The sequence below is a fragment of the Helianthus annuus genome, chromosome 7 (assembly GCF_002127325.2).
Source record: "Helianthus annuus cultivar XRQ/B chromosome 7, HanXRQr2.0-SUNRISE, whole genome shotgun sequence".
NCBI lineage: Eukaryota > Viridiplantae > Streptophyta > Magnoliopsida > Asterales > Asteraceae > Helianthus > Helianthus annuus.
In genome coordinates, this window is record NC_035439.2 from 134,094,595 (window position 1) to 134,118,709 (window position 24,115).

The window sequence follows — 24,115 nt, forward strand, 5'->3', positions numbered from 1 at the left end:
AGTCGAAGCTGATATCTCTCTGCTGAACGGAAGTTCTGACCTGAGATTCCTTAGTTTTCGCATACCCTAATTTATGTACAGACATCATTGTAGTATTCTTACCTGTAAGACTGAATATTGGGATTCTAGATATGGGAGTATATTCAAGAGGTGGAACACATGAATGAGTTTAAGTCTTAAAACATCTAAATAGTATCCTGAATCAGTTGAAATTTGTATGAAAATTTAAAAGGATCAGTATATCGACAATCTAAGTGAATTGTTTAATTCTGAGTATGATTTAAAGCTTAACGGTACTTGTGACTTGTCAAAAACTGATATGATCCTCTGATGCATACTCAAACAAAAATATTGTTTGTAAATTTGTTTGTATATATTTCTTTACAGCTTTATATTTTCAGAAAACACAAAAAGATTTTGATTTCTGCGTTATTTTCGATAAACCGATGTCTGAGTTGCTAAGTTTCAAAATCTTAGTATGCTGATTGTGTTTCTGAAAACAAAACAAGTTCATTAATTTGAAACTTGAAATTTCTGAAATCTTCAAAAACATGAATGATAACTTCAAGGTCATTAACTTGAACTTGAATGATAAATTGTGAGAAAATTGGATTCTTTATATTGGCATATCTGTTAAGTTTGTTGACAGGGGAAGTATATTAGAGAACATGTTTAATGATTTTGAAAATAGTGTTACTTATGAATGATTGAGAATTACAGGAAAGATTCAGATTACGATCCCGAAGAGCCGAGTCTAAGGGGGAGTCTGAAGATAAGTTGTAAGTGAAGAAGAGCTTGTAGCTGGAAAAGCAAGTTGATGATCTCTAAAAGCACGGAAGCTTGACAAGAGGGGGAGCCTACTAATGATAAAGTTGTAAAGATGATCAAAGTGAAAGATTAAAGGATTCTTATATGGATGCAATCTGAACAAGTTGGCAAAGATGATCAAGACTGAAGAGGTGGAATAACAGAGAATGTTCACTGAAGACTTCGTCAATATCCGAGGGGGAGTCTGTTGGTGCACTACGTCTATTGACTTCGTCTTGTATCATGTAATAGGATAGGATAGGTTAGAATAACCAGTGCACGAGGTTCGAGAAACGAGAAGTGGTTAAATAGCATGTTGGACCGCTTATATGGACATTGTCCATAAAAGCGATCCACACTATCTCACCTGGACCGCTTTTGTGACATGTACGTATTAGCGGTTCCAGAATTCTATAAATAGGTGCATGGTTGATTCATTTGTAACGGCTCGGAATTTGTAACGAAGTGCTGCCGAATTGCTTCTAGGTTGTAAACATTATCAGAATCAATAAAGTGAAGCATTATATTTAGTTTGAGCATCTAGTTCACTGATTCCGCCTTTGAATTAGAGAAACGACTCTTCTGATCGACTCATTCAGGGTCAACGACGATCCAACAAGAATCAAAATAAAACTGAAAAGAATGAACATCGATTCAAATAAACTTACAATTGATTCAGTGGCGAATGAGTATGGAGGCGTAGGATTAGGAGCAAAAATGATAACGAAAGAAAAAGGAGAGGAGAAGAATCCGTGACTGATTGAGGGCTAGGGTTAAAGAAAAATGGGGAAAGGAGAGAGAGAGAGATGGCGGTGGGAAGAAACGTACGTGAGAAGGAGATAAAGGAGAATTGAGGATTGGCGCCCATAGTGAATTATTTTGATTAAGAGGGTGTCCACATCAATAAAATGATTGACTAAGAATATGCCATGTGGCTAAGATGTATTCTTTTAGTATAGTAGATAGATTCAACAAGGTAACTTTAGTTAGTAATCAATACATATGATCAGTGTTGTAAAAGTCGGATTACTCGGCTGAGTACTCGGTGAGTACTCGGTCCTCGGACCCCCTCCGAGGCGACTTCCTCCTAGGCGGTCTCAATTAGTCGGCCTCGGGATTACTCGGGAGTACTCGGTGCCTAGTCGGCGCCTAGTCGGACGTAGTCGGCCTAGTCAGTCTAGGCGGTCAACGTGGTTTGTTGACTTTTAATCGGTCAAAATCGGCATACTCGGCCTTGTACTCGGACTACTCGGCCTTGTACTCAGACTAGTCGGACTTGTATTCAGAATATTTGAACTTTAAACATGTTTCATTTTAAAATTATACTCAGTTGACATGAATTATGCTTATTTTAACACATAAATAATATATAACAATTAATTTTCTTTATATTTACCATGTCCTCCCCGAGTACTCTCCGAGTACTCCGATTACTCCCAACTCCCCAGTCGGCCGACTAGGGACCGCCTAGTGACTTTTACAACACTACATATGATTTGGTAATAGTAGTCGTGCGATAAAGCTTAATAATCAAACTATGATTTCTATGTTGGAACTATGTTTTATAACCGCTATAATGCCAACATAATTACTACGGTTTCTATGTCAGAATTATGTTTTATAACCGCTATAACACCAACAAAATTATTGTGGATTATACACGCCCCCCGCCGCAACGCGTGGAGCTTAATACTAGTTTAAATATAAATAGAAAGTATAACATTAATAAAACGGAGAGTAAAATGTCAAAATGGTCCCTGAGTTTAGACTACTTTTGCCACTCCAGTCTAAAAATATTTTTTTTTATATCTGGGTCACTAAGGTTTCATTTTTGTTGTCATTTTCATCCAATTGACAAACTTGGTTAGAAATTTATGTTAACTTCTCACATTTTTTGTTGTTTTTCCCATTTAATTAAACTAGTTTTATACACCGCGCGCGTTGCGACGCGCTAAATCAAATCATTCTTGGTGTGATAACATGCACGCGAGGCTCAGCCAAACCACCTAGAGTGTATATAAAAAAGCTTGTCTCAACCAGCCAAAGACCAGCCTATATAAACACAAAAAGATACTAAAACAATCTAAACCAGCTGAAATCAGGTATAAAACAACTAAGAAAAGCTTGTAATGTACCTGTGCCTGACTTGGGGTACTGAAGACCAATTCTAAGTGTAGTCAAATTAGGATAACACAAAACATTTTATTTACATTGTATACTTTCAAATAAAATGGTTTAACAGAATTTAGCCGGAAAATGCTCTGAACATGCGCCTAAGAGCCTTAAACCGCACCTTTCAGAGCGCAGCGCATATGGTATTATGGGCTGCGTTTCAGTACCTAGGCACGCACCTTTGACAGCATAAGTAGCTATCCTTGGTAAGAAGTGATAATTAAAGCGACCCATATAACAACACCTGCATATTTGCTAGTTGCTTCTGCTCACGAACCTTTTCGTTCATGTTAATCGACTACGATATAGGTTAATCACCTAGAAACCAGCTTGGTGAGGCTCAGACCAAGCTATTAAGCTGCCATGGCTGCACAATCGGTTGCAAGCGGAGAACAATGCACCTGCCATCCTCGATGATGCCACGCCAGATAGATGTGTCTTTTATGGTCTCCGTCAATTTTAGTTGAGAGTTTGCGCCTCCTTGGAATATATTTTCATTGTGGCTGTTCATTATTGTTAGAGAGTTTGCGCCTCCTTCGAATATATTTTCAATGCAGCTGTTCCATATCTTCCACCGTGTGCACATTTCGGCTCCAGTTGCTTTCTTCCTGGCCTTGCTCAGACGTTGTTCTATGTGTTGTAGTAGCCCATTTAGTCTCGAACTAAGCCGGGATAGGTAGTTATAGCCATACACATACTTGCCACCAGATGCTTCTTGACCTAACAAAATAACTTTATTTACAAATGTATGATTCTCAGGGGAATATTTTTTTAAGATACATGTAAATGGATGAAAAAAAACTACTCTGCTAAGCATGCCTTTTTTATCCAAGAAATATAAATGCTGATGTGGAAATTAGTTTAAGTGTATAGCTTATAAATGATGAAAATGTTTCTTCTAAAAGAGTCATGCTTAAGTTCGCTGGTTGAATTGATGAATCCGAGCATGACCCTTAAAGACATCTACTCTAATTGAAGACACTTAAAATTTTTCATCTTTAACATGATCCCCGAAACCCATTCATCTACACGGGTCAGATCGGTTTCACGGGTTGGTTTAATGAATCACGCTCGAGTTCACGGGTTAAACTGATGAACCCGAGCATGACACTTTAATTGTGTCAAAGATATCAACTCTAATCCAAAGACACTTACACTTCATCTTCAAAATGGTCCACGTAACCCATTCATCTACACGGATCAAATGGGTTTGCGGAAATCACTGCCTCTATTATATGCATTGAAAACTGGGAGATTTTATGGATAAACATCAAGGTATTTACCGTGATTTGTTTGTTTCTTTGTCATATGCAACAAAACCTTCTTCTATATCAGCATGTTCTTTTTGGAAAAAAGAACCAACATTCCACTTGTTTCAGGAGACAACCCGCCAATATAATAAAGCTTTCTTTGTGCTTGATCACGACTACTTGTGGTACTCACTTCTTCATAAGCTATGGTGCAAACCTCCACTCATCCCTAAAATCTATAAAAAAATATTTAAGCAAACAGGAAGATACGAACAGAATAATCTGCTACCACCAGATCAAAGAAACCAAGTGCTTGAGCTATGCGTCAGTAACATAAATCATGTGTAAATTATTATTATTAGTACTATGATTATTATTCTTAAAATAATTAAATAACACGTTTAAATTGATGCAAAAAGATGACCCTAGATACGGGTGCATGTAAGAAACACCTGGAAGACGCGCGGAGCTTTGGTTTTAAAATGCACGCATTTTGCGCGCATAATGCGTGATGCGCCCGATGCGCTGATGAGAGCGCATCGCCACAACTGATGCGTTGCATTTACGTGATGCGAGTATATTGAGCGCATTTCGCATGATGCGCTCATCGCATAATGCGCTCTGATGCACGCAACATTGTTTCTTATGTTTTTTCCCAGACTGGGTTTGGTTTTTTCACTTGATTTGAACCAAAAAGCACAACTCTTATCTTCTTATTGCGTCATTTGTTTAACTTCAAGTATATTTTCATAAGTTTTTATGTATAAATATTTTTTAGCATCACGCATCAGATTTTTAGACCAAACACATCGGAGCGTATCACGCAATTTAAAACCAAGCGAAACAACTCTTGATTACCACCGGTCGATTAACGTCCTCCATGTTCTGCAAGTTTATAGTTTTCTAGTAAGGATCAGTCTCCAAATCAAATTATGCCCGATATCAATTATGCCCTAATTTTAAGAACAAATAGGGTTACCAAACGGGAAAACAAATTGATGAAGACACAAACATCTGGATACGAAAAATAAACTGGTAGAAACATGAATAGAATACAAACCCACAGCTATCAATTTGGAGGTCGGGTGGTATATTTCTAGAAAACGAAGAGCTCAGGCGAGAGAATTTGAATCATCGAACCCTCCTCTGCCTTCTGCTATAGGAAATTAATCTGAACCAACAACAACAGTTTAATTACGATCTAACAATATATCAAAATCACCTGCTCAAATAGCATTTAGATGTCACTGCATGTTACCAAAACATAAATCATTCAAAAAATCTGTCGTAAAGTTACCTTGTTCGCCTCAAACTTCTCCTCACCATTGCCATTGTTAACAATTGTATCACCGCCAACGCATCGCGGCCGATTGACCAAACCGGCTTCACCAATAGGGTTCACGGCGGAGCCCTAGGTCATCTTCGGTTAAATCACCATCAGTCACCACCGTCGCTAGAGTCGCCGAGTTAGCGGCTATGTTGAGAGAGTACCAAATCGTCTCAGAAACATCTGGTAGTTCAGTCAATCGTCGGAGATATTGAGGTGTTGTTTCAGATGGATTTTCATGATAGTGAACCCTAATATGTTGCAGATAAAGCAAAAATAAAGCGGTGGAGGTATCAAGAGGCAACAACGTGGCATTTTTTTGGAATTCCTAAAAGACCCCTAATTACTGTTCAAAAGCATCAAAATTTAATAGAAGGATAATATAGTATGGTATAAAATGACGATTATACCCTTCATTTAAATGAGGAAAACGACAAAAAAGGGAGAAGTTAACAAAAATTCTAACTCAGTTTGCCAATTGTACGAAAATGGCAACAAAAAAATGAAACCTTAAGGACGCATATACAAAAAGTTTTATTTTCATTTTTTGACTGAAATAACAAAAGTGCCCTAAACTTAAAGACCATTTTGACATTTTACTCTAAAATGTAATCAATTAAAATAAAGATGAGATAAAATAAAAAATGGGTAAATGGAAACTTGATCATGTGATTTAAAAAGTGTATTATTAATGACTATAATTAAAAAAAAAAACAATAAAAAAAGAATCTATATGATGGAGTGATGAAATCCTTTTCAGGATTAACTTTTTTTTTATCTTAGGAACAACTATAAGAAACTAAAGGGATTGTGATTTAGGCGGACAAAAAAACATTCTAGATACCATAATAATTGTCATGTGTCTCAAATTGTTTTTCTTTATTTTTATGGTATATATATTTTTATGGTATATATAGATACATATATAGATTTGATTCAATTAAAATTTACGAAACTTCTTGTTTTCTTAATGTCTGGGTAGCTTTTATCAATCTTTTTTGTCAACATTTAAATTAATAAACCACCTCAATCTAATTTAGACTAGTGGGTATGGGGGCCGGCTGAGGCCCGGCTAGGACCGGCGCCGGTCCCCCACACCGCCCCCCACAGCTCCGGCTCGGCACAACCGGCCACCCACAGCCGGGGTAGCCGGGCCTTTTTCTTTTTCCTTACACACACACACCTATACATATATGCATATATATATATAAAGGGGCTCATCCCCCACCCCCCTAGGTCCATCCCCTTGAAGCCTTTCCTACGTGTCGGTGACGTGGCGGCCCATCCCCGTGGGGATGAGGCTCTCCATACCTTCTAGTCTAAACCACCTCAATCTAATTTAAACTTATCTTAATTCAAATTTCAGGACACATATTTGGTGGTTTAGTTAGTTTTGTCATGCATTTAATGTGTGCACTTTTGCTATTAAAAACAAATTGAATTCTAACTTGTATCTCAAATACACAATTGTTCCAAGTGTCCTATGCATATTAAATATGTAATTGTTCCAAGTCTTCAACTTTAAAGAAACTCATGACTCAAGATCAAACCCAACATGATTCCATTTCTGTCTTGTGCGAAATCTCTTCTTTTTTGGGTCATCAAACACTTCGTACATGCTGATTTCCGTGAACATTTTCAAAGGATGAAACCCCTGGACAGGCTTCTCTTCTTGGTACGTATTTGCACACATGTGGCTTATATATAGTTCAACATATCCTTGTAGCGGTGTATAGCGGCAAACAAGAACTTTTTAATCAAGGGTCATCATAAGGTTTTCTTATCTATCAGTTACATTTATTGGTCTGACTCATTTAAAAAAAAATCAATACCTTTATATTTAGGAATCCAATAAATTCTTGTGATCGGGTGGTCAACAGACCCTCTTGGCTCCTCTTGGTTCCGCGTGAACGATGCATCATCGATTTTGATAGTTACCTTGTGCAGATTATTCATGGTCTTGATAGGTCCGGGATGGAGTGGCACCGTTTCCCCGTGTTCTTAGGGTTGGCATACCTTCTTGCACGACGACATCTACATTACCACTATACTTTGCTTAACGTTGGAAAAAATCAGGCGGGTGAAAGGTTTAATCCTGCTGAGTTTCCCTATAGGACAGCCAACGGAAAGTTTAATGATCCTTCCAACGAAGATGCTGGCAGTATAGAAAGTTTTTTCGGACGAAACATAGCGCCACTTGATTGCAGAAAAGGGGTATACAATTACAAAATCTTGTGAACTGGTATCATCTTTTAAGACCTAAACATTAAGGAAAGAAACCTGTCTTATATCAAGTTTACACTTTAAGATCATATACCCAAAATCATAAAATAATTAAGAAAAAAAAGGACATTAGATGAGTTCAAGTACTAGGATGTGATCAAAGTAGTACTAAATAGAATATGTTAGTTGGGTTTATTATAATTATCTTTACCCTTAAGAGTTATGATTTTGGAATAAAAATCATTTGGATATTTCTTGAAGGAAATAATATGAGGGGAGAAATCAGCAAAGCCATGATAATTAAAATTATAATTAATATATCCATATGTTTGGACACCATTTTTATAATGCAAACAAAACAAACCAAATTGTGCAAACTCCTCTAGAAACTCCATATTTCACTGCTAGAAAATTAGGAGGTTTGCTACATGATAATGGGTCGCAAACAGTCGACGCAAAATTCTTCGTAGCAAAAAGATTAGCAACAAACTTTCGGAAAATTTTTGACAAAAGTATCCGGTTGGAAGTTCCTACTCCATCACTTTTTTTTTCTACAATTCTTAACAAAGGAATCCATATTAGTTTATGTGTTTTGAAGAACTATCTAATGGAATAAATTAAATAAACGTCATATGAAAGTTTTAAAGTCTTGGTTTTTTATTATAGCTATTGAAGCCAAACCCTATGAAGGTGGCAACAAAGCTTCTGGCACGCAAACAATTCATAGACACCGGAAAACAGTTAAACCTAATTGCTGTTTCATGGATACAATTCATGACTCATGACTGGATGGATCATCTTGAGTCAACACAACAGGTTTCATTACTTTACTTTACATTGTGCATGCATAAAAATGAATAGATGTGGCATTTGTAGCCAAATTCTTTTATGCATATGCATGTCATCTCATGATCTTCACACACATGATCATTGATTTGCATCGCAGATTGAGCTGAAGGCGTCCGAAAAAGTGGCGAATCAGTGCCCTCTAAGATCTTTCAAGTTTTACAAGACTGAAAGAGTCAATACTTGCTTAGATAATATCAAGGAAGGCCATCTTAATATTAGAACATCGTGGTGGTATGAACAACCAAAGTTTCATCATTTGTTGCCCAAAAACAAATGTTAATAACATATTGCAATGGACCGCTTTAATTTAAAGGAAAATTGGTTTAAACCAACCTTTGTCTCGTTGGTAAATAATAATCTTACCTACGTAATTGGTATACAATAATCCTACCTATCAACATGTTGGTACTCAATGAATTTTCGTTAATTTTCTTAACTGAAGTTAGTTTTTAAGTTTTATTTATTACACAAACAGTCCCTGTAGTTGTAATTTACTAGTTTTAACTATTTTATAAAACAAAAAAACCTCAAGAACAATTACTAGTTTTAAGTTTTCAACGTTTTTTTGTTTTCCAAAATAGTTAAAACTAGTAAATTACAACTACAGAGACTGTTTGTGTAATAAATAAAACTTAAAAACTAACTTAAGTTAAAAATAATTAACGAAAGTTCATTAAGAACTAACATGTTGATAGGTAAGATTATTGTATACCAATTACGTAGGTAAGATTATTATTACCAACGGGACAAAGGTTGGTTTATTAAAAACCAATTTTCCTAATTTAAATAACACTACCACTTTTTAACATTAGTACTAGAAAATTGGGTAATTGTAACTGAAAATTCTGGTCGCAAAATTAGCTACTCAATTCTAAAAGAGTCAAATCTAGCCCAAATCAATTAAAATAATTACTCAAAAATTAAGTTATAAAAATTAAAATTTAAAAAAAACAATAGTCACAAAGCAAAATTACCCACGGAGATTGTGATGGGCTTTTCAGTGGTAAAATGTCAAGTGTGACACAAATTTGTTTTAATTACAGTATTTAATGTTATGGTATAAATTTGTTGAATATTTTGTAGGGACGGAAGCGCGATATACGGAAGTAACTCTTCGCAATTGCATGAAGTGCGGACGTACAAAGAAGGTAAACTTAAGATCGCAGGCCTCATTCAGCATGACCAAGAAGGGTTAGAAAAAGCAGGTAACATTCGTAACGCTTGGATTGGTGTATCAAGCTTGATAGCCCTATTCATCCTTGAACACAATGCCATTTGTGACGCCTTAAAGGTACATCTATATATACACACTCATTCATCTAATTAACTTAAACTTATCGGTGATTCTGAATTGCAAACTGCTAGCTGTGATCAGAAAGAATATCCTAATCTGGATGACGAAAATCTATACCGTCATGCAAGACTAGTCACTTCCGCAGTCATGGCTAAGATTCACACTATCGACTGGACTGTCCAACTTCTTAAAACTGACACCCTTCTTGCTGGAATGAGAGGTAATTGGTAAGTAAGTAAATAAGTAAAATCACTTGGTTCACTAGCGACAAATCAATCAATTATGCGCATTTTTAATTTTAATTATAGATGATATGTACTCTTAGTGTTGTTGATAATAAACAACTAGTATTAAACCATCCACGCGTTGCGGCGGAGGCGTAAAACCATGCCAAGTTGCACCAATGCTACACTATTGTCGATGACCACCAATATCAGAAAAACTCGCAAAAACAAAATAAATTAAAAAGAAAAAAATAACACCGAATGAAAGCAAAGTAAAATCTTTGAACCACATATGCCCGTTGGGGCGTGTTGATGTGAAGAAATTAGATCGAAACATAAAACACAGAAAAAAAATAACTAAGATGGTCTAGGACCCGCGCCTTGCGACGAACTTGCAAACATGGAAAAATAGACGTGTTGCGACGGGCCTGTCAAACGGGAAAAAATTGACGAAAAAGCGTTGAACCCCATACATACGTTGCGGCGTATTAACTTGCAAAATATAGAACGAAACGTAAAACAAAAAACTTGCAAAAAGATAAAAGGTATGGGGCATCAAAGTGAAAAATCATTTTTTTTTTTTTTTTTGAAAAACTCTTCATGCTAAGGGCATAACTCTATAAAAAACAAAAGTATTACTTATTTATTATTTACTATGGTTTCTTAAAACCATCATACAAACTTCAATACACATAGTACAAATAACAATGCCGAGAATTGTTACAGCCAAAGTTACAACACACTTTACATAATCTTGTTGCTAAATTATAGTATATAATATATAATGACCACAAAGTACAACAAAGACATGCACATAATACAATTAAAGCCAAAGTTACAACATACTTTGCATAATCTTATTGCAAAATTATAGTATATAATATAGGAGAAATGTACCAAAAATGTTAAAAACTCTATACCTTTAAGTGTGAATAAGTTATTTATGTCTTCATATTTTTAAATGTGTAACTAAAGTATCTAATATGAGTATGAAAGCTTTTATAGTCTCCATTAGCTATATTATGTGGACACTTCTAGCTGTTAACGTTTTATTTAATTATTACATGATAGGATCTTGATAATTTAAACTATAACTTAGTGGTTGTTTATAATCTGTATCGTTGATTTACTAATAACACTCCTAACTTTTATTTCCGTTGTCAATGTCAATCTCACTCATGTAATCATTATAGATCATCATAGATTTACATTTGTTTTGCACTTGATTTCGCTCACAAGGAAAGTAATGAATAATCTATGATGAGTGTGCAAGTGTAGTGCTTTTGGTAACGAAAGTGAAAGTTTGGAGAGTCGTGAATTGGTTAAATTGTCGCTATTATCATAATTATTAGCCAGTGAGTTTTTTTCTTTTTGAACGGAAAATTTGGATCACTGACGGACCACTGCAGTATTATCATGCCACTACGGAACCACCTGATCATATCCATCTCCACAAAGCATAATGTCTATACACCAATTAAGGAGGAAACCCAATAAATATGGAACCCCCCCCCCCCCCCACCTTGTGGGAATTGAACGCAGGACCTATTGGTCCCAAAGCCTTATCCCACACACAGAATGCCACTAGACTATAAAGCTATAGCATTAGCCATTGAGTTATAATTAAGATTATTAAAATCCAGTTTACCATTAATTTTAAAAAAAATCAAGGTTATTATCAATATCACAAACTTATGCGCGCTATTTTAGAAAAAAAAAAAAAAAAAAACTATAACAATTTATTATTTTTATACATTTACATAAAATGCAAAGAAATTGTGCTGAGGTTTTATATGTTAATTTTTTGGAAAAATTTAAATGGATTAATTCAGGTATGGGATATTAGGCAAAAGATTCAAAGACACATATGGGCATGTTGGAGGCCCCTTTTTGGGAGGTCTTGTGGGGTTAAAAAAACCGAATAATCATGGAGTACCCTACTCATTAACCGAAGAATTTGTGAGTGTTTATAGACTGCACTCTCTATTACCCGATCATCTTCTCATCAGAGATATTGATTCATCACCAGGTCCTAATAAGTCTCCAAAATTGAGCCACAAGTAAGCTTTTTCACATCCTCCTAAATTCATCTTGAATATATATATATTTTTCTTTAATGACTTATAAAATAAAATTTTGGAAATGACACTTTTCTCATTTACGAATTTAAACTCTTAGACTAATAGATTACCCTGAATCTACAGGATTGATATGGTAAATTTGATTGGGAATAAAGGGGAGAAGGAATTTTCCAAAATTGGATTTACGACACGAATGGTATCAATGGGACATCAAGCATGCGGGGCACTTGAGCTATGGAATTATCCGGTGTGGCTCAGGGACGTTGTGCCTCAAAACGTCGATGCCACAGATCGAGCCGATCATGTCGATTTAGCTTCACTCGAGAGTATGTGGCTTGCTTTCTTTCTTTCACTAAACTTAATTTGTATACTGTTAAATTAATAACCATAACTATGCAATGTTCAAAAGGGGGTGGATCTATACACAATATATTATGAGAACACGTAGAAAAAAAAAATCATTCATTTTTCCAATCTTAATTTTTTTTTTTTAATATACGAAAATTGTTGAGATTCAAAGTTTGTTCATTTCTCCCTCATGAAAGTAAAAAAAAATGAACAAATTTCGTGTATGTACAAAACAACATATGTGTAGCCGTGTAGGTAAATGGTTAAAAATACACACATATATATAAAGTTAGTGTAATGGTTTTCTTATATACATAACATACGCATTTTTATCTAAGAAGTTAAAATAAAAATAAAATGTATGAATCATTGATAAAAACAATAGTAATGACAATTTAGGTTTGTACACGTGATAAATCAATGTTTTGTAAACATGTGAAGATATAGTCTACAGGGATAGAGAAAGGAGTGTGCCAAGATACAATGCGTTCCGTAGATCACTTTTCTTGATCCCAATATCCAAGTGGGACAATCTAACGAACAATAAAGAAGTCATCGACACATTGCGCGAAGTGTATGGCGATGATGTTGAGCAACTCGATTTGTTGGTAGGAATGTTGGCCGAGAAAAAGATCAAAGGGTTTGCAATTTGCGAGACTGCATTTGTAATTTTCCTCATCATGGCGTCAAGGAGACTTGAAGCAGATAGATTTTTTACTAGTGATTTTAATGAAAAAGTGTATACGAGAAAAGGGTTTGAATGGGTAAACACATGCGAGAGTTTAAAAGACGTGTTGGACCGACACTACCCGGGGATGACCAATCGGTGGATGAACTCCACAAGTGTTTTTACAGTGTGGGATGCTCCACCAGATCCTCATAATCGTATACCAATTTATCTTCGGCTCCCTCATTGAATTATTTTGTTTTATGTATATTTTTTAGAATGGCAACTTATGCACCATCTATCTACTCCTAATTTTACTTCACAATATACATTATGGGACTCGAATTGCTTTAGGTACTTTCTTTTTTTAGTACGTTGTTGATCTAGACTAGCTAGGAAGGTGTTCTATTAAAAAGGGGTGGCAACATGATCAACCGAGAACACATCCCCAATTTGTATGTAACGGTTACTTTTACTTTTACTTTAATTAGTGGAATAAAAATCGACGTGTTGCGCCAGTGGATTTGTCGCGTTACGCTACAGAATTTGGTTAGTATCAGTTCGTTTTGTTACGGTATCAGCACTCGTATAGAAACCAAAAGAGGAAAATTAAATAAATTAAATCGTGCCATGGAATAACAACACTTGATTTACATAGATCGAAAACAATTTGATAGGAATTGATTTGGTTCCTCGCGGTACTGTCACGGTGTCAACACTCATATGCCCTATGATACCAAGGAAACACTCTATTTTGAATGCAACTCTACTCTTTATGTCGGAAAGTCAGAAAAAATTATGTAAAGCCACTTATTTATGTAAGTTTTTTTTCCTTAAAGTTAACAAACACTAGTTACCGGAGAAAAATCATATAGCACATATTTAAGAGTTAATTACATAGTCCCTGTGGTTTGCACAAAATAACATACTTAGGTACTAATAGTTTAAAATCACCTTCTAGGGTATTAACTTTTCATTTTGTAACGTTTGTAGGTATTAACTTCTAGGGTATTAACATAGTTAGTCCCTGTGGTTTGCACAAAATAACATACTTAGGTACTAATAGAATGTGATTTTAAACCTACAAATAACGTTAATACCTCCAAACGTTACAAAATGAAAAGTTAATACCCTAGAATATGATTTTAAACTATTAATACCTAAGTATGTTACTTTGGGCAAACCACACGGACTAACTATGTAATTAACTTCATATTTAATTACCAGAAGAGTTAATTACATAGTTAGTCCATGTGGTTTACACAAACTAACAATCTAAGGTACTAATAGTTTAAAATCACTTCTTAGGGTATTAACTTTCCATTTTTTAACATGTGGGGGTATTAACGTTAATTCCCTTGTTAACTATTAGTACCTTAGATTGTTAGTTTGTCTAAACCACGGGGACTAACTATGTAATTTACTATGTAACTAATACCCCCACATGTTAAAAAATAGAAAGTAGTACCCTAGGAAATGATTTTAAACTATTAGTACCTTAGATTGTTAGTTTGTATAAACCAGAGGGACTAACTATGTAATAAACTCTTACCAAAAAAACACTCTACCACGTGGCATATTCTAAATGGTAGGGGTGTGCAAAAACCCGAATTAACCGACCCATAACCAAATTAACCGCAAAAACTTAACCGAAAAAACAAAACCATACCAAAACCCAGTGGGTCGGTTAATTGTTCCTCTGAAAACCGAAAGTAGTGGGTCGGTAATGGTTATCAATGTTTCCATACCCGCCAATACCTAACTGTAACACCTCGAAAAATTCGCGTCCAATTAAATAACGACACGTGTCAGGTACGACAAAAGTATTATAAACCCGGATTTAGTGAAAGATGTATGGCAGGATCTTCGAACATGTCGACATGTTAATTTATACCTCTGAACGACTTCGTTATAAATCCCAAGACCCTAACATGATTAATAAACATCTAGTATACCTTTAAATCCGGTGATTTCTAATAATAATGGATTCCAAATTTTGCAAGAACGGATCCTATGAAATAATGCACGATAACCTTCGTTTATATTTTCCATCATAGTGCAAACCAATAATTCTACATGATATGGTAGACACAACTGATCAAGCATGGGTTAAAGGTCTCATACTGACAATTCCTAGCTCAAAATCACACTATGCAAGTTGCCTGTTCGAAGCTTGGAAGGTTTTTTTTTTTTTTTTTTTTGCCTCTGGTAAAGGCTTACGGACCGTAAAGGTCCTGCCTTACGGTCCGTAAGGAGTGCCCAGCGACAGCAAGTTGGCTGTTGGCAGTTATAAAAGTTTAACCGACTTAGTAAGATATTTTCAGCAGCATGGGCGACCCCTAACAGTTCCTAGGCACTAGGAAACACTTGTAATGATCTGGGATCCATGCTAGACTTGCTTGTCATGATCATGATGGATTAAGAACACTATAAAAGGCCCTTGTGTTGCAACATTGTGTTCACTCATTCCATCTGCATTCTTGGAGCTTTCTGGAGCATAAGAGCAGACCCTAAGCATCCCAAATCATGCATAGGACTTCAGTAAGTATGCTTGACCTTCCTTAATTGATTTTTTCTTAGTTTATAGCTTAGAAGTCAAACCGTCGTAATTAGCGGTTGACTTAACGATTAATCATTAATGGTCCAGTGATTAGTCGAATCAAAGGTAGTTATAAGTTGGTAATTATGTGGGCATTAAACCCTCAAAAGGGTACCCTCTGATTCCCGCTCTAACTAGATCAAATGTCGGGTCAAAGTTGTTTAGAAAAAGTCAACAGAATGCTAATTTTCGAATTAATGCATAATTAACAATGTAGAAGGCATGTAACCTATTTTATCACTAACTTGGTAATAAGTATAAGAACTGGTCTAAGCTTGTTTGAACCGACAATTTTCTGTTTTGACCCGGTTCGGAACCGAAAGTCGCAAAACTTTGACTTTTGCTTTGACTTCAGTTCTCACCCGTTTTAGTAGAGTCTAGAAATGCCTTAGAACTTTCTTTGGACCAGGTTACATGATAGTATAACCCTCTGTGACTGGTTCATTGATTGTCCGCTTCGTTTACAAGTTTCCGTTAATTGCCTAATGTTTGACCATAATGCCCTTTTAACCATAGAACGAGAATTTTGGAAATGTGAAAGGGCAATAATCTTCGTTACTGATTATTAAGCATGTCCCTAAAGTTTCATAGCAGTTCGAGGTCCAGAATAGGAGTTATGCTAAATAGCGCAATTAAGAAACTTTTGTTAATTAAACGGCGCACTTAGCATAAAGCCTATCTAAACCCAAATTTTGGCACCAAACCTTTTACCCACTAATGTAATATAATATTTTGAGATTTTTAAACTGCTCATAACCTAAGGTTATGGCGTTGATTCGGTAAATACCGATTATACCCTTTTCAGGCATAAAATGAGTTCTACATAGTATTTTGACACAAATCCAATTGCTACTGATTTTATATAACAAATAAAGTATTTTGAACCCTGTAACCTGATCAGAAAAATCAGATTTCCTGTATAACCCGGAAATCGCTTAAAAACGACTTTATACGCGTATTAACCCCATAGTATGGGTTTGTAACCATTTTGTCACATAAGACTTAACACCAACTGATTTACCCTGTTAAAATAAGTTATTTTACTGATTTATTCAGACCCGAATCACAGGAGTTAATTAATCGTTCTTATAATCTTTAAAATGACCAAAATACCCCTACGGGGCTTATATTGAGATTAAACTCGTTTTGGGCATAATGCAAGGTATCCTACTGATATCACAACATATTTAGGACATATTAACTTAGGAAACCTGTAAATGACTCTCATGGTTACCCGTTACGCTTTCTGCGCGCTCGGTTCGGTTTATGTAACTAGTTTACATAAATTAGCCGAAACGGGTCAAACCTTATCGTTCTTATCTCAAAATCCATAAGGTGTTTAGTTCACCCATATTATACAAGTCTTTAAACTTGTCGGGACTAAAACACATTCTATTCCGGTCTTCGTCTAATCGTGTGTTCGAACCGTATCTTTCGTTAAAACTAACCGGTCTAAGTTTAGACTTAATTAAAGACCCGTTAGGATTCTAATAGGTTATTATAAACCTTCGTTCCAGAATAGAAGACCCGGTAAAACCTACACGCACTTGCTTTTTGTGATTGATACTTGCAAAGGTAAATACTTTTAACTTAATTTCCCTTATACGGGCTTGGGGTACGGTATATAAAATACCGCTTGGTCCGGCATTGAATCTTTAATCGAATAGAGGTTAAATCATTGATATGCTCCGTTCTGAAATGTTTTGTTTGCTTAAAGCCTTTGGGGGGTTAATGACCATGTCCCGGATATCCTTGGCATCATCTTTCGAGATGGCCACGACCTGAGCACGGGGTGTAGGCGTACACACGTCAGTGCATAAATGAATAAATAATGTGGTGTGTCTATTGATCTTTAACCCGGTCTACGGATCGGGCTACTGAACGCATAAGAAACATGTAATTCGTTTACAAGTATTATATTCAAATAATTATCCCAAGTTATAAAAAGTTTGTGCCTCGTGCATTCAAATCAATTTTATTAAACTTTTCAGAATGAGTCGTTTGAATGTATTTACCAGTGTAAACTGACGTATTTTCCCAAAAAGGTTAAGTGCATGTACTACGCGAACTAGGCTGGCTTTCTCCTAGCGTCCTCAATAAGTCTCGCAAGCTTGGATGTCAAACTGTTGAACAATGTTTCCTATTTATTTTTTATCCCCCTGTGGATTACTTTCAACTGTTGTGATACTTGATATTACAATTTATTAAAGTTGAAATATATCTATCTTTTGCTTCCGCTGTGCATTTAAATATTGTGTTGTTTGACAGTAATGTTACAAACTACGTCACGATAATCCCCACCGGTGAAACGTTGAAATATCGGGGTGTGACAGGTTGGTATCAGAGCTAACGTTGAGTGAATTAAACACTATCTTTATGTGTTTAATCTCAATGACACAATTGCACATACTCGAGTCTAGACAAGAACTTAGGACGAATCTAAATTATTGCTTTAGTTTGTCCTTTATTGTTTGTTATTTATTTCAATTGTTTAATCAGGAAATATGCTACCGAGAATCAAAAGAGGAGGAAGAGGCAAAGGGCCAATCACTACCCACAACGATCACGAGGCTTCTCACCTGCGAGCTCCTTCCACTACAATGAGTGTCGAACCTCAGAGAAACAGGAGGAACCTTTTTGAGCCCGCTAGACGGTCTATCTCACACAGTTCAACACCTTCTTACCGTCACTCTTTTGGGCCGCACTCGGAAAACGATCCCGATAACCCTCAGCCTTCATACATACCTCTCCAACGTTCCGTTCCGTTTCGCACCGTTCCTTTGGCGACCCTACTCCTGTCTTTCAGGGCCGGTTCAACCCGGCAAACTATGTCCAAGAACCAGTGGGTTTTAACCCACTAGGACCGGAGGACCACTTCTCAGAAGACAACGCAATGGACATGGACGAGGACACGGATCCCGTCGAACCTGCAAGAGGTACCCCCAACCATCCCATCGAGATCTCTGATAGATCATCCTTTCATGGAACACCCTATCAGGGTCCAGACAGTTACCAAGCAAGATTCAACCAGTGTGAGTGGTACCTTACACCCTCTCACCATTTATCGCCTCATGAGCAGCAACAGCAGCAGCAGGATCCCTCCGAGGATTCGCGTTTTGTGGCAGTCACGCCACCGCCTCCACCGCCGCCAGTTCATCAAGCACCTCCAGAACCACCAAGGCGTAGGAGAACAGGCGCGCGGATATCCGCACGAAGAGGGGATTTTCACTTTAGCACCCCTCGACACTCCAGCGGCAGTCATTATCCGCCACTGCATGAAGACCCACAAATGGGTGGACCTTCTAGCCCAGCTGCAGAGGTGAATTCTGCACCAGTTGCACCACCTCCGCCACCATTTGGTTATGATAACCCGATACCTACATACGCCGGTTCCACGGCATATAACCCATTTGAGCAGCCAGCTCACACTCACTATAATTATATTGCTGCCGACCCATACCTAGTAGCGGCGGCAAACTACAATGCCCTTCATCCTGAAGGACCATATGGAACTCCCTAGGGAATGGGATACCCAGCTCATGGGTATCAAACACCTGTTCGACCTCCGAATCCACAACAGTCGCAGCCGCCACATTTTTCCCCACCGGAGCAAGAAGAGATCCTTCACCGGTTAAACAGGGGGGAACGAGATTTTGAAGAAGAACGTAAGAACAACCGTGGATTCCTCAAGGGCCTGGCAAACCTGTTAAAAGGAAAGAAGAAGCGGGATCATTAATCCCTATATGTATTATTGTATTTCCTATTTCAATCAAGTCCCTGCGTGGACATTTATCTATGTATTTAGTCCCTGCGTGGACTTGTCTTTTCAGTCCCTGCGTGGGCTTGTCTTTTAGTCCCTGTGTGGACTTGTCTTCTTAGTCCCTGCGAGGACACCTATCTTAGTATTTGGTCCCTGCGTGGACTTGTATTTCTATTTAGTCTCTGCGTGAGTAATTTGTCTTTTTGAAAAGTCCCGTTTAGGGCAATGTGTAATCCTTTTTAATGTGTAATGGAATGCTAAGTTTATAAATTTCATTTTTGTCATTATATGCATAAATATATGAAATAAATAAATCAAAAATCATTCTTTTTAAAACATATCTGCCTATTCAAATATTAATTTAGAGTCTTAACGGTATAACCTAGCCTTCGTGTCATGATAAGACCTGGCCAAGATGGTAAGACCTGGTTAAAAGATTCAAATCTCTGTTAACGTCTGAAAACATGTTAACACTCCTGGCAGAAGTGATTCGTTACAAATCACACACGTCATTCTTATATAAGGATTCTTCAAAAGATTCCTAAACCTAAATTAATGATCTATAAATCATGGGGTTAATTTATCAATTAAGGTGATCATATGTTGACCATACATTGGTAGTATAGTGCCTACGGGTCATACTCATTGTCGTATAAGACAAAAGACAGTAGTAGTCTACGACTCCCTGTCAGAAAAAGGTAAAGAACTATGTTCAAATCTTCGTGCCATGATTCTCTGAAATCCTGGCTTATGAGTTAAAATGTCCCTGTGACTTGGCCTTTTATGCTAATAATACTAGTACTGTTTTGTAATTAGGATAATTATAAATAAAAATCCTAAATAAAATTAACCAAATATGGTCTATGTTTACCATGGTTAACGAATTGCCATAAAAGGCAATTCCATAATAAACTCCCAAATAAAATCTTGTCGATATCTTATGTGACAGTTCAACTACATGGCTGACTCGGATGAGATCGATAGTCACCCAATGGAGAACCAGAATGATGCTCGGATTAATATAGCGGGTGCTGAACTGCAAACGTTAATTGACAATGCTGTTGCAAAAGCCTTGGACAGGCAGTATAGCGAATCGAGCGGTACTCGGAGTAAGACCCTATCCGCACCGCATTCTAAACCCAAGACTCATTCTAAGGCGCATAGCAAGCCTCCCTCCAAGAAGGAAGGACCAAAGAAAGATGATGACGATCGTCACTCTTCAAACCGACAAAGTGTCCCATCTCAAAGGATCGTGCTGAATCAAGGACCCCGTGATAAGGGTTGCTCCTACAAATACTTTGTGTCATGCAAACCCAGGGATTTCACTGGGGAAAAAGGGGCGATAGACTGCATGACTTGGTTGGATGAGATGGACACAGTGGTTGATATCAGCGGGTGCGCTGAGAAGGATGTGGTAAAGTTTGTGTCTCAATCGTTCAAGGGTGAGGCCTTAGCCTGGTGGAGATCATTGATTCAGGCTACTGGGAAGGCTCCACTGTACAGTATGTCATGGGAACAATTTGTTGCCCTCATCCGAGAGAACTACGGCCCTCAGCATGAGGTAGAGAAGATTGAGTTGGATTTTCTGTCATTGGTCATGAAGAATCTAGATTGCCAAGCTTACCTTACGAGCTTTAATACAATGTCAAGGTTGGTTCCTTATCTGGTGACCCCGGAACCCAAAAGAATAGCTCGTTTCATCGGGGGTTTAGCCCCAGAGATAAAGGCAAGTGTAAAAGCCTCTCGACCAGCTACTTTCAGGTCTGTAGCTGATATATCCTTGTCCCTCACACTGAACGCGGTCAGGCAGAGATCGTTGAGGAACTCGGATGCCGAGAAAAGGAAGTATGATGATGACAATTCCCGGCGGTCAAACAAGAAGCACCGAGGAAACAATGACCACAAGAAGGGATTTGGTTCTAAGAAGGATGGGCACCAATCTGGAGATATGCCCAAGTGTAAGACTTGTCATAAATACCACTTTGGGAAGTGCAGACTTGACTCAAAATCCCAATCTCAGTCGAGACCTTGTGGGATTTGCAAATCTTCGGAACATAAGACCCTGGAATGCAAGAAACTGAAAGATGCAACGTGCTACAGTTGTAACGAAAAGGGGCACATTAAGACAAATTGCCCGAAATATGCAAAGAAAGCTGAAGAAGGAAAGAAGATCAATGCTAGGGTCTTCAGAATGGATGCAAAGGAAGCTGTGCAGGACGATAACGTGATCACAGGTACCTTTCTTATAAATGATGTTTATGCGAGAGTGTTATTTGATTCAGGAGCTGATAAATCATTTGTAGATAATAAGTTTTGCAAATTGCTGAATATACCTGTCAAGACCTTAAGTGTGAAGTATGAGGTGGAATTAGCAGATGGCACCTTAGAAACCGCCTCAACCATATTAGATGGATGTTTCATATCCATTAAGAACCACTCTTTTCCTTTGTCCCTACTTCCTTTGAAGTTAGCCGGTTTCGACATAGTTTTGGGTATGGACTGGTTATCTCATAACCAGGCCCAGATTGTCTGTAATAAGAAGAAAGTGGTGATCAAGACTCCGTCTGGTGAATCACTTACTATTCAGGGAGATACCCAGTATGGATTGCCTGAGCAAGTGACTATGCTCAAGGCCTCCAGGTGTTTGAAGAAGGGTTGTGTCATTTACATGGCACAAGTGACTATTGATGAGCTGAAACCCAGGATTGAGGATATCCCAGTCATTTCAGAATACCCTGAAGTTTTCCCCTAAGAACTACCTGGGTTACCCCCAGATAGGCAAGTGGAGTTCAGGATTGATATTATTCCTGGGGCAGCACCTGTTGCAAGAGCACCCTACAGATTGGCATCGACAGAGATGAAGGAATTAAGAACACAACTGGATGAATTGCTAGACAAAGGTTTCATTAGACCCACTTCGTCTCCTTAGGGAGCACCAATCTTATTTGTCAAGAAGAAGGATGGATCATGCGTCTGTGTATCGACTACCGTGAGCTTAACAAGGTCACTATCAAGAATAGGTATCCATTACCCAGGATCGACGATCTGTTCGATCAACTTCAAGGGGCAAGCTACTTCTCTAAGATCGATCTGAGGTCAGGCTATCACCAACTGAAGGTTAGAGATGAAGACGTTCACAAGACTGCATTTAGGACTCGTTATGGTCATTACGAGTTCCTAGTGATGCCTTTTGGGCTCACTAATGCACCAGCGGCATTCATGGATCTCATGAACCGTGTCTGCAAGCCATACTTGGACAAATTTGTCATCGTCTTCATTGACGACATCCTCATCTACTCAAAGAACCAAGCTGATCATGAGAAGCATCTCCGATGTATTCTTTCACTACTTCAACAGGAGAAGCTTTACGCCAAATTTTCGAAGTGTGAATTCTGGCTTCGAGAAGTCCAATTCCTTGGACATATGGTTAGTGAGCGTGGTATCCAAGTGGATCCCGCTAAGGTGGAAGCTGTCATGAATTGGCAAGAGCCGAAGACGCCCACAAAAATTTGCAGCTTCTTAGGATTGGCAGGATATTACAGGCGTTTTATTGAAAATTTTTCAAGGATTGCTGCACCCCTAACTTCTCTGACTAGGAAGAAAATTAAGTTCGACTGGGGACCGAAGCAACAAGAAGCCTTTGATATCCTTAAATAGAAGCTAAGCAATGCACCTGTGTTGACATTGCCTGATGGGATAGAAGAGTTTGTGGTATAGTGTGATGCATCACACACCGGGATGGGGTGTGTGCTTATGCATAAAGGCAAGGTTATTGCCTATGCTTCACGTCAGTTAAAGGTGCATGAAAAGAATTACACCACCCATGACTTGGAGCTGGGTGTCGTTGTATTCGCACTGAAGCTATGGAGGCACTATTTATATGGCATCAAGTGTGTGATCTATTCTGATCATAAGAGCCTCCAGCATCTGTTTAACCAAGAGGACTTAAACATGAGGCAGCGACGATGGATGGAAACTTTGAATGATTATGATTGCGAGATAAGATACCATCCTGGCAAGGCAAATGTAGTCGCTGATGGCTTGAGTCGAAAGGAAAGGGTGAAGCCTATAAGAATCAATGCCAAGAGCATTGAGATAAAGAATAGTTTGAATGAAAGACTGTAGCTGCTCAGAAAGAAGTTATACTGGAAGCTAACTATCCTAATGAAAAGCTAGGAGTAACTGAAGAACAGTTATCCTATGGCAGGGACGGAATTCTAAGGTTAAATGGACGAATATGGGTTCCAGTTTATGGAGGACTTCGAGATGTTATCCTCCAGGAAGCCCACAGTTCCAAATACTCCGTTCATCCTGGAGCTGACAAGATGTACCAGGATTTGAAGGCAAACTTTTGGTAGATAGGCTTGAAGAAGTCTATAGCTACCCATGTAGCTAAATGTTTGACATGTGCGCAAGTCAAAGCTGAACATCAGAAGCCGTCAGGTTTGCTACAACAGCCTGAACTTCCCACATGGAAGTGGGAAATGGTGATGATGGATTTCATCACCAAGTTA

At 37.7% G+C, this 24,115-nt stretch overlaps 1 protein-coding gene across 6 annotated transcripts; it reads left to right on the forward strand.

The window, feature by feature from the left end:
- Positions 1-7,007: 7,007 nt before the first annotated feature.
- On the forward strand, positions 7,008-13,612 carry LOC110896135 (alpha-dioxygenase 1). Of its 6 annotated transcripts, none has more exons than XM_022143575.2 (9): positions 7,008-7,231; positions 7,504-7,770; positions 8,446-8,595; positions 8,726-8,859; positions 9,712-9,919; positions 10,004-10,149; positions 11,979-12,206; positions 12,351-12,553; positions 13,017-13,612. In XM_022143575.2, exons 1-9 carry the CDS (start codon positions 7,112-7,114, stop codon positions 13,490-13,492), a joined length of 1,932 nt encoding a protein of 643 aa, XP_021999267.1. In that variant the 5' UTR covers positions 7,008-7,111; the 3' UTR covers positions 13,493-13,612. The 6 variants fall into 6 exon arrangements, with proteins under 6 accessions (XP_021999267.1, XP_021999268.1, XP_021999271.1 ...); XM_022143576.2 differs by having other exon boundaries at positions 13,023-13,612; XM_022143578.2 differs by having other exon boundaries at positions 7,094-7,231; positions 7,524-7,770.
- Positions 13,613-24,115: the final 10,503 nt, after the last annotated feature.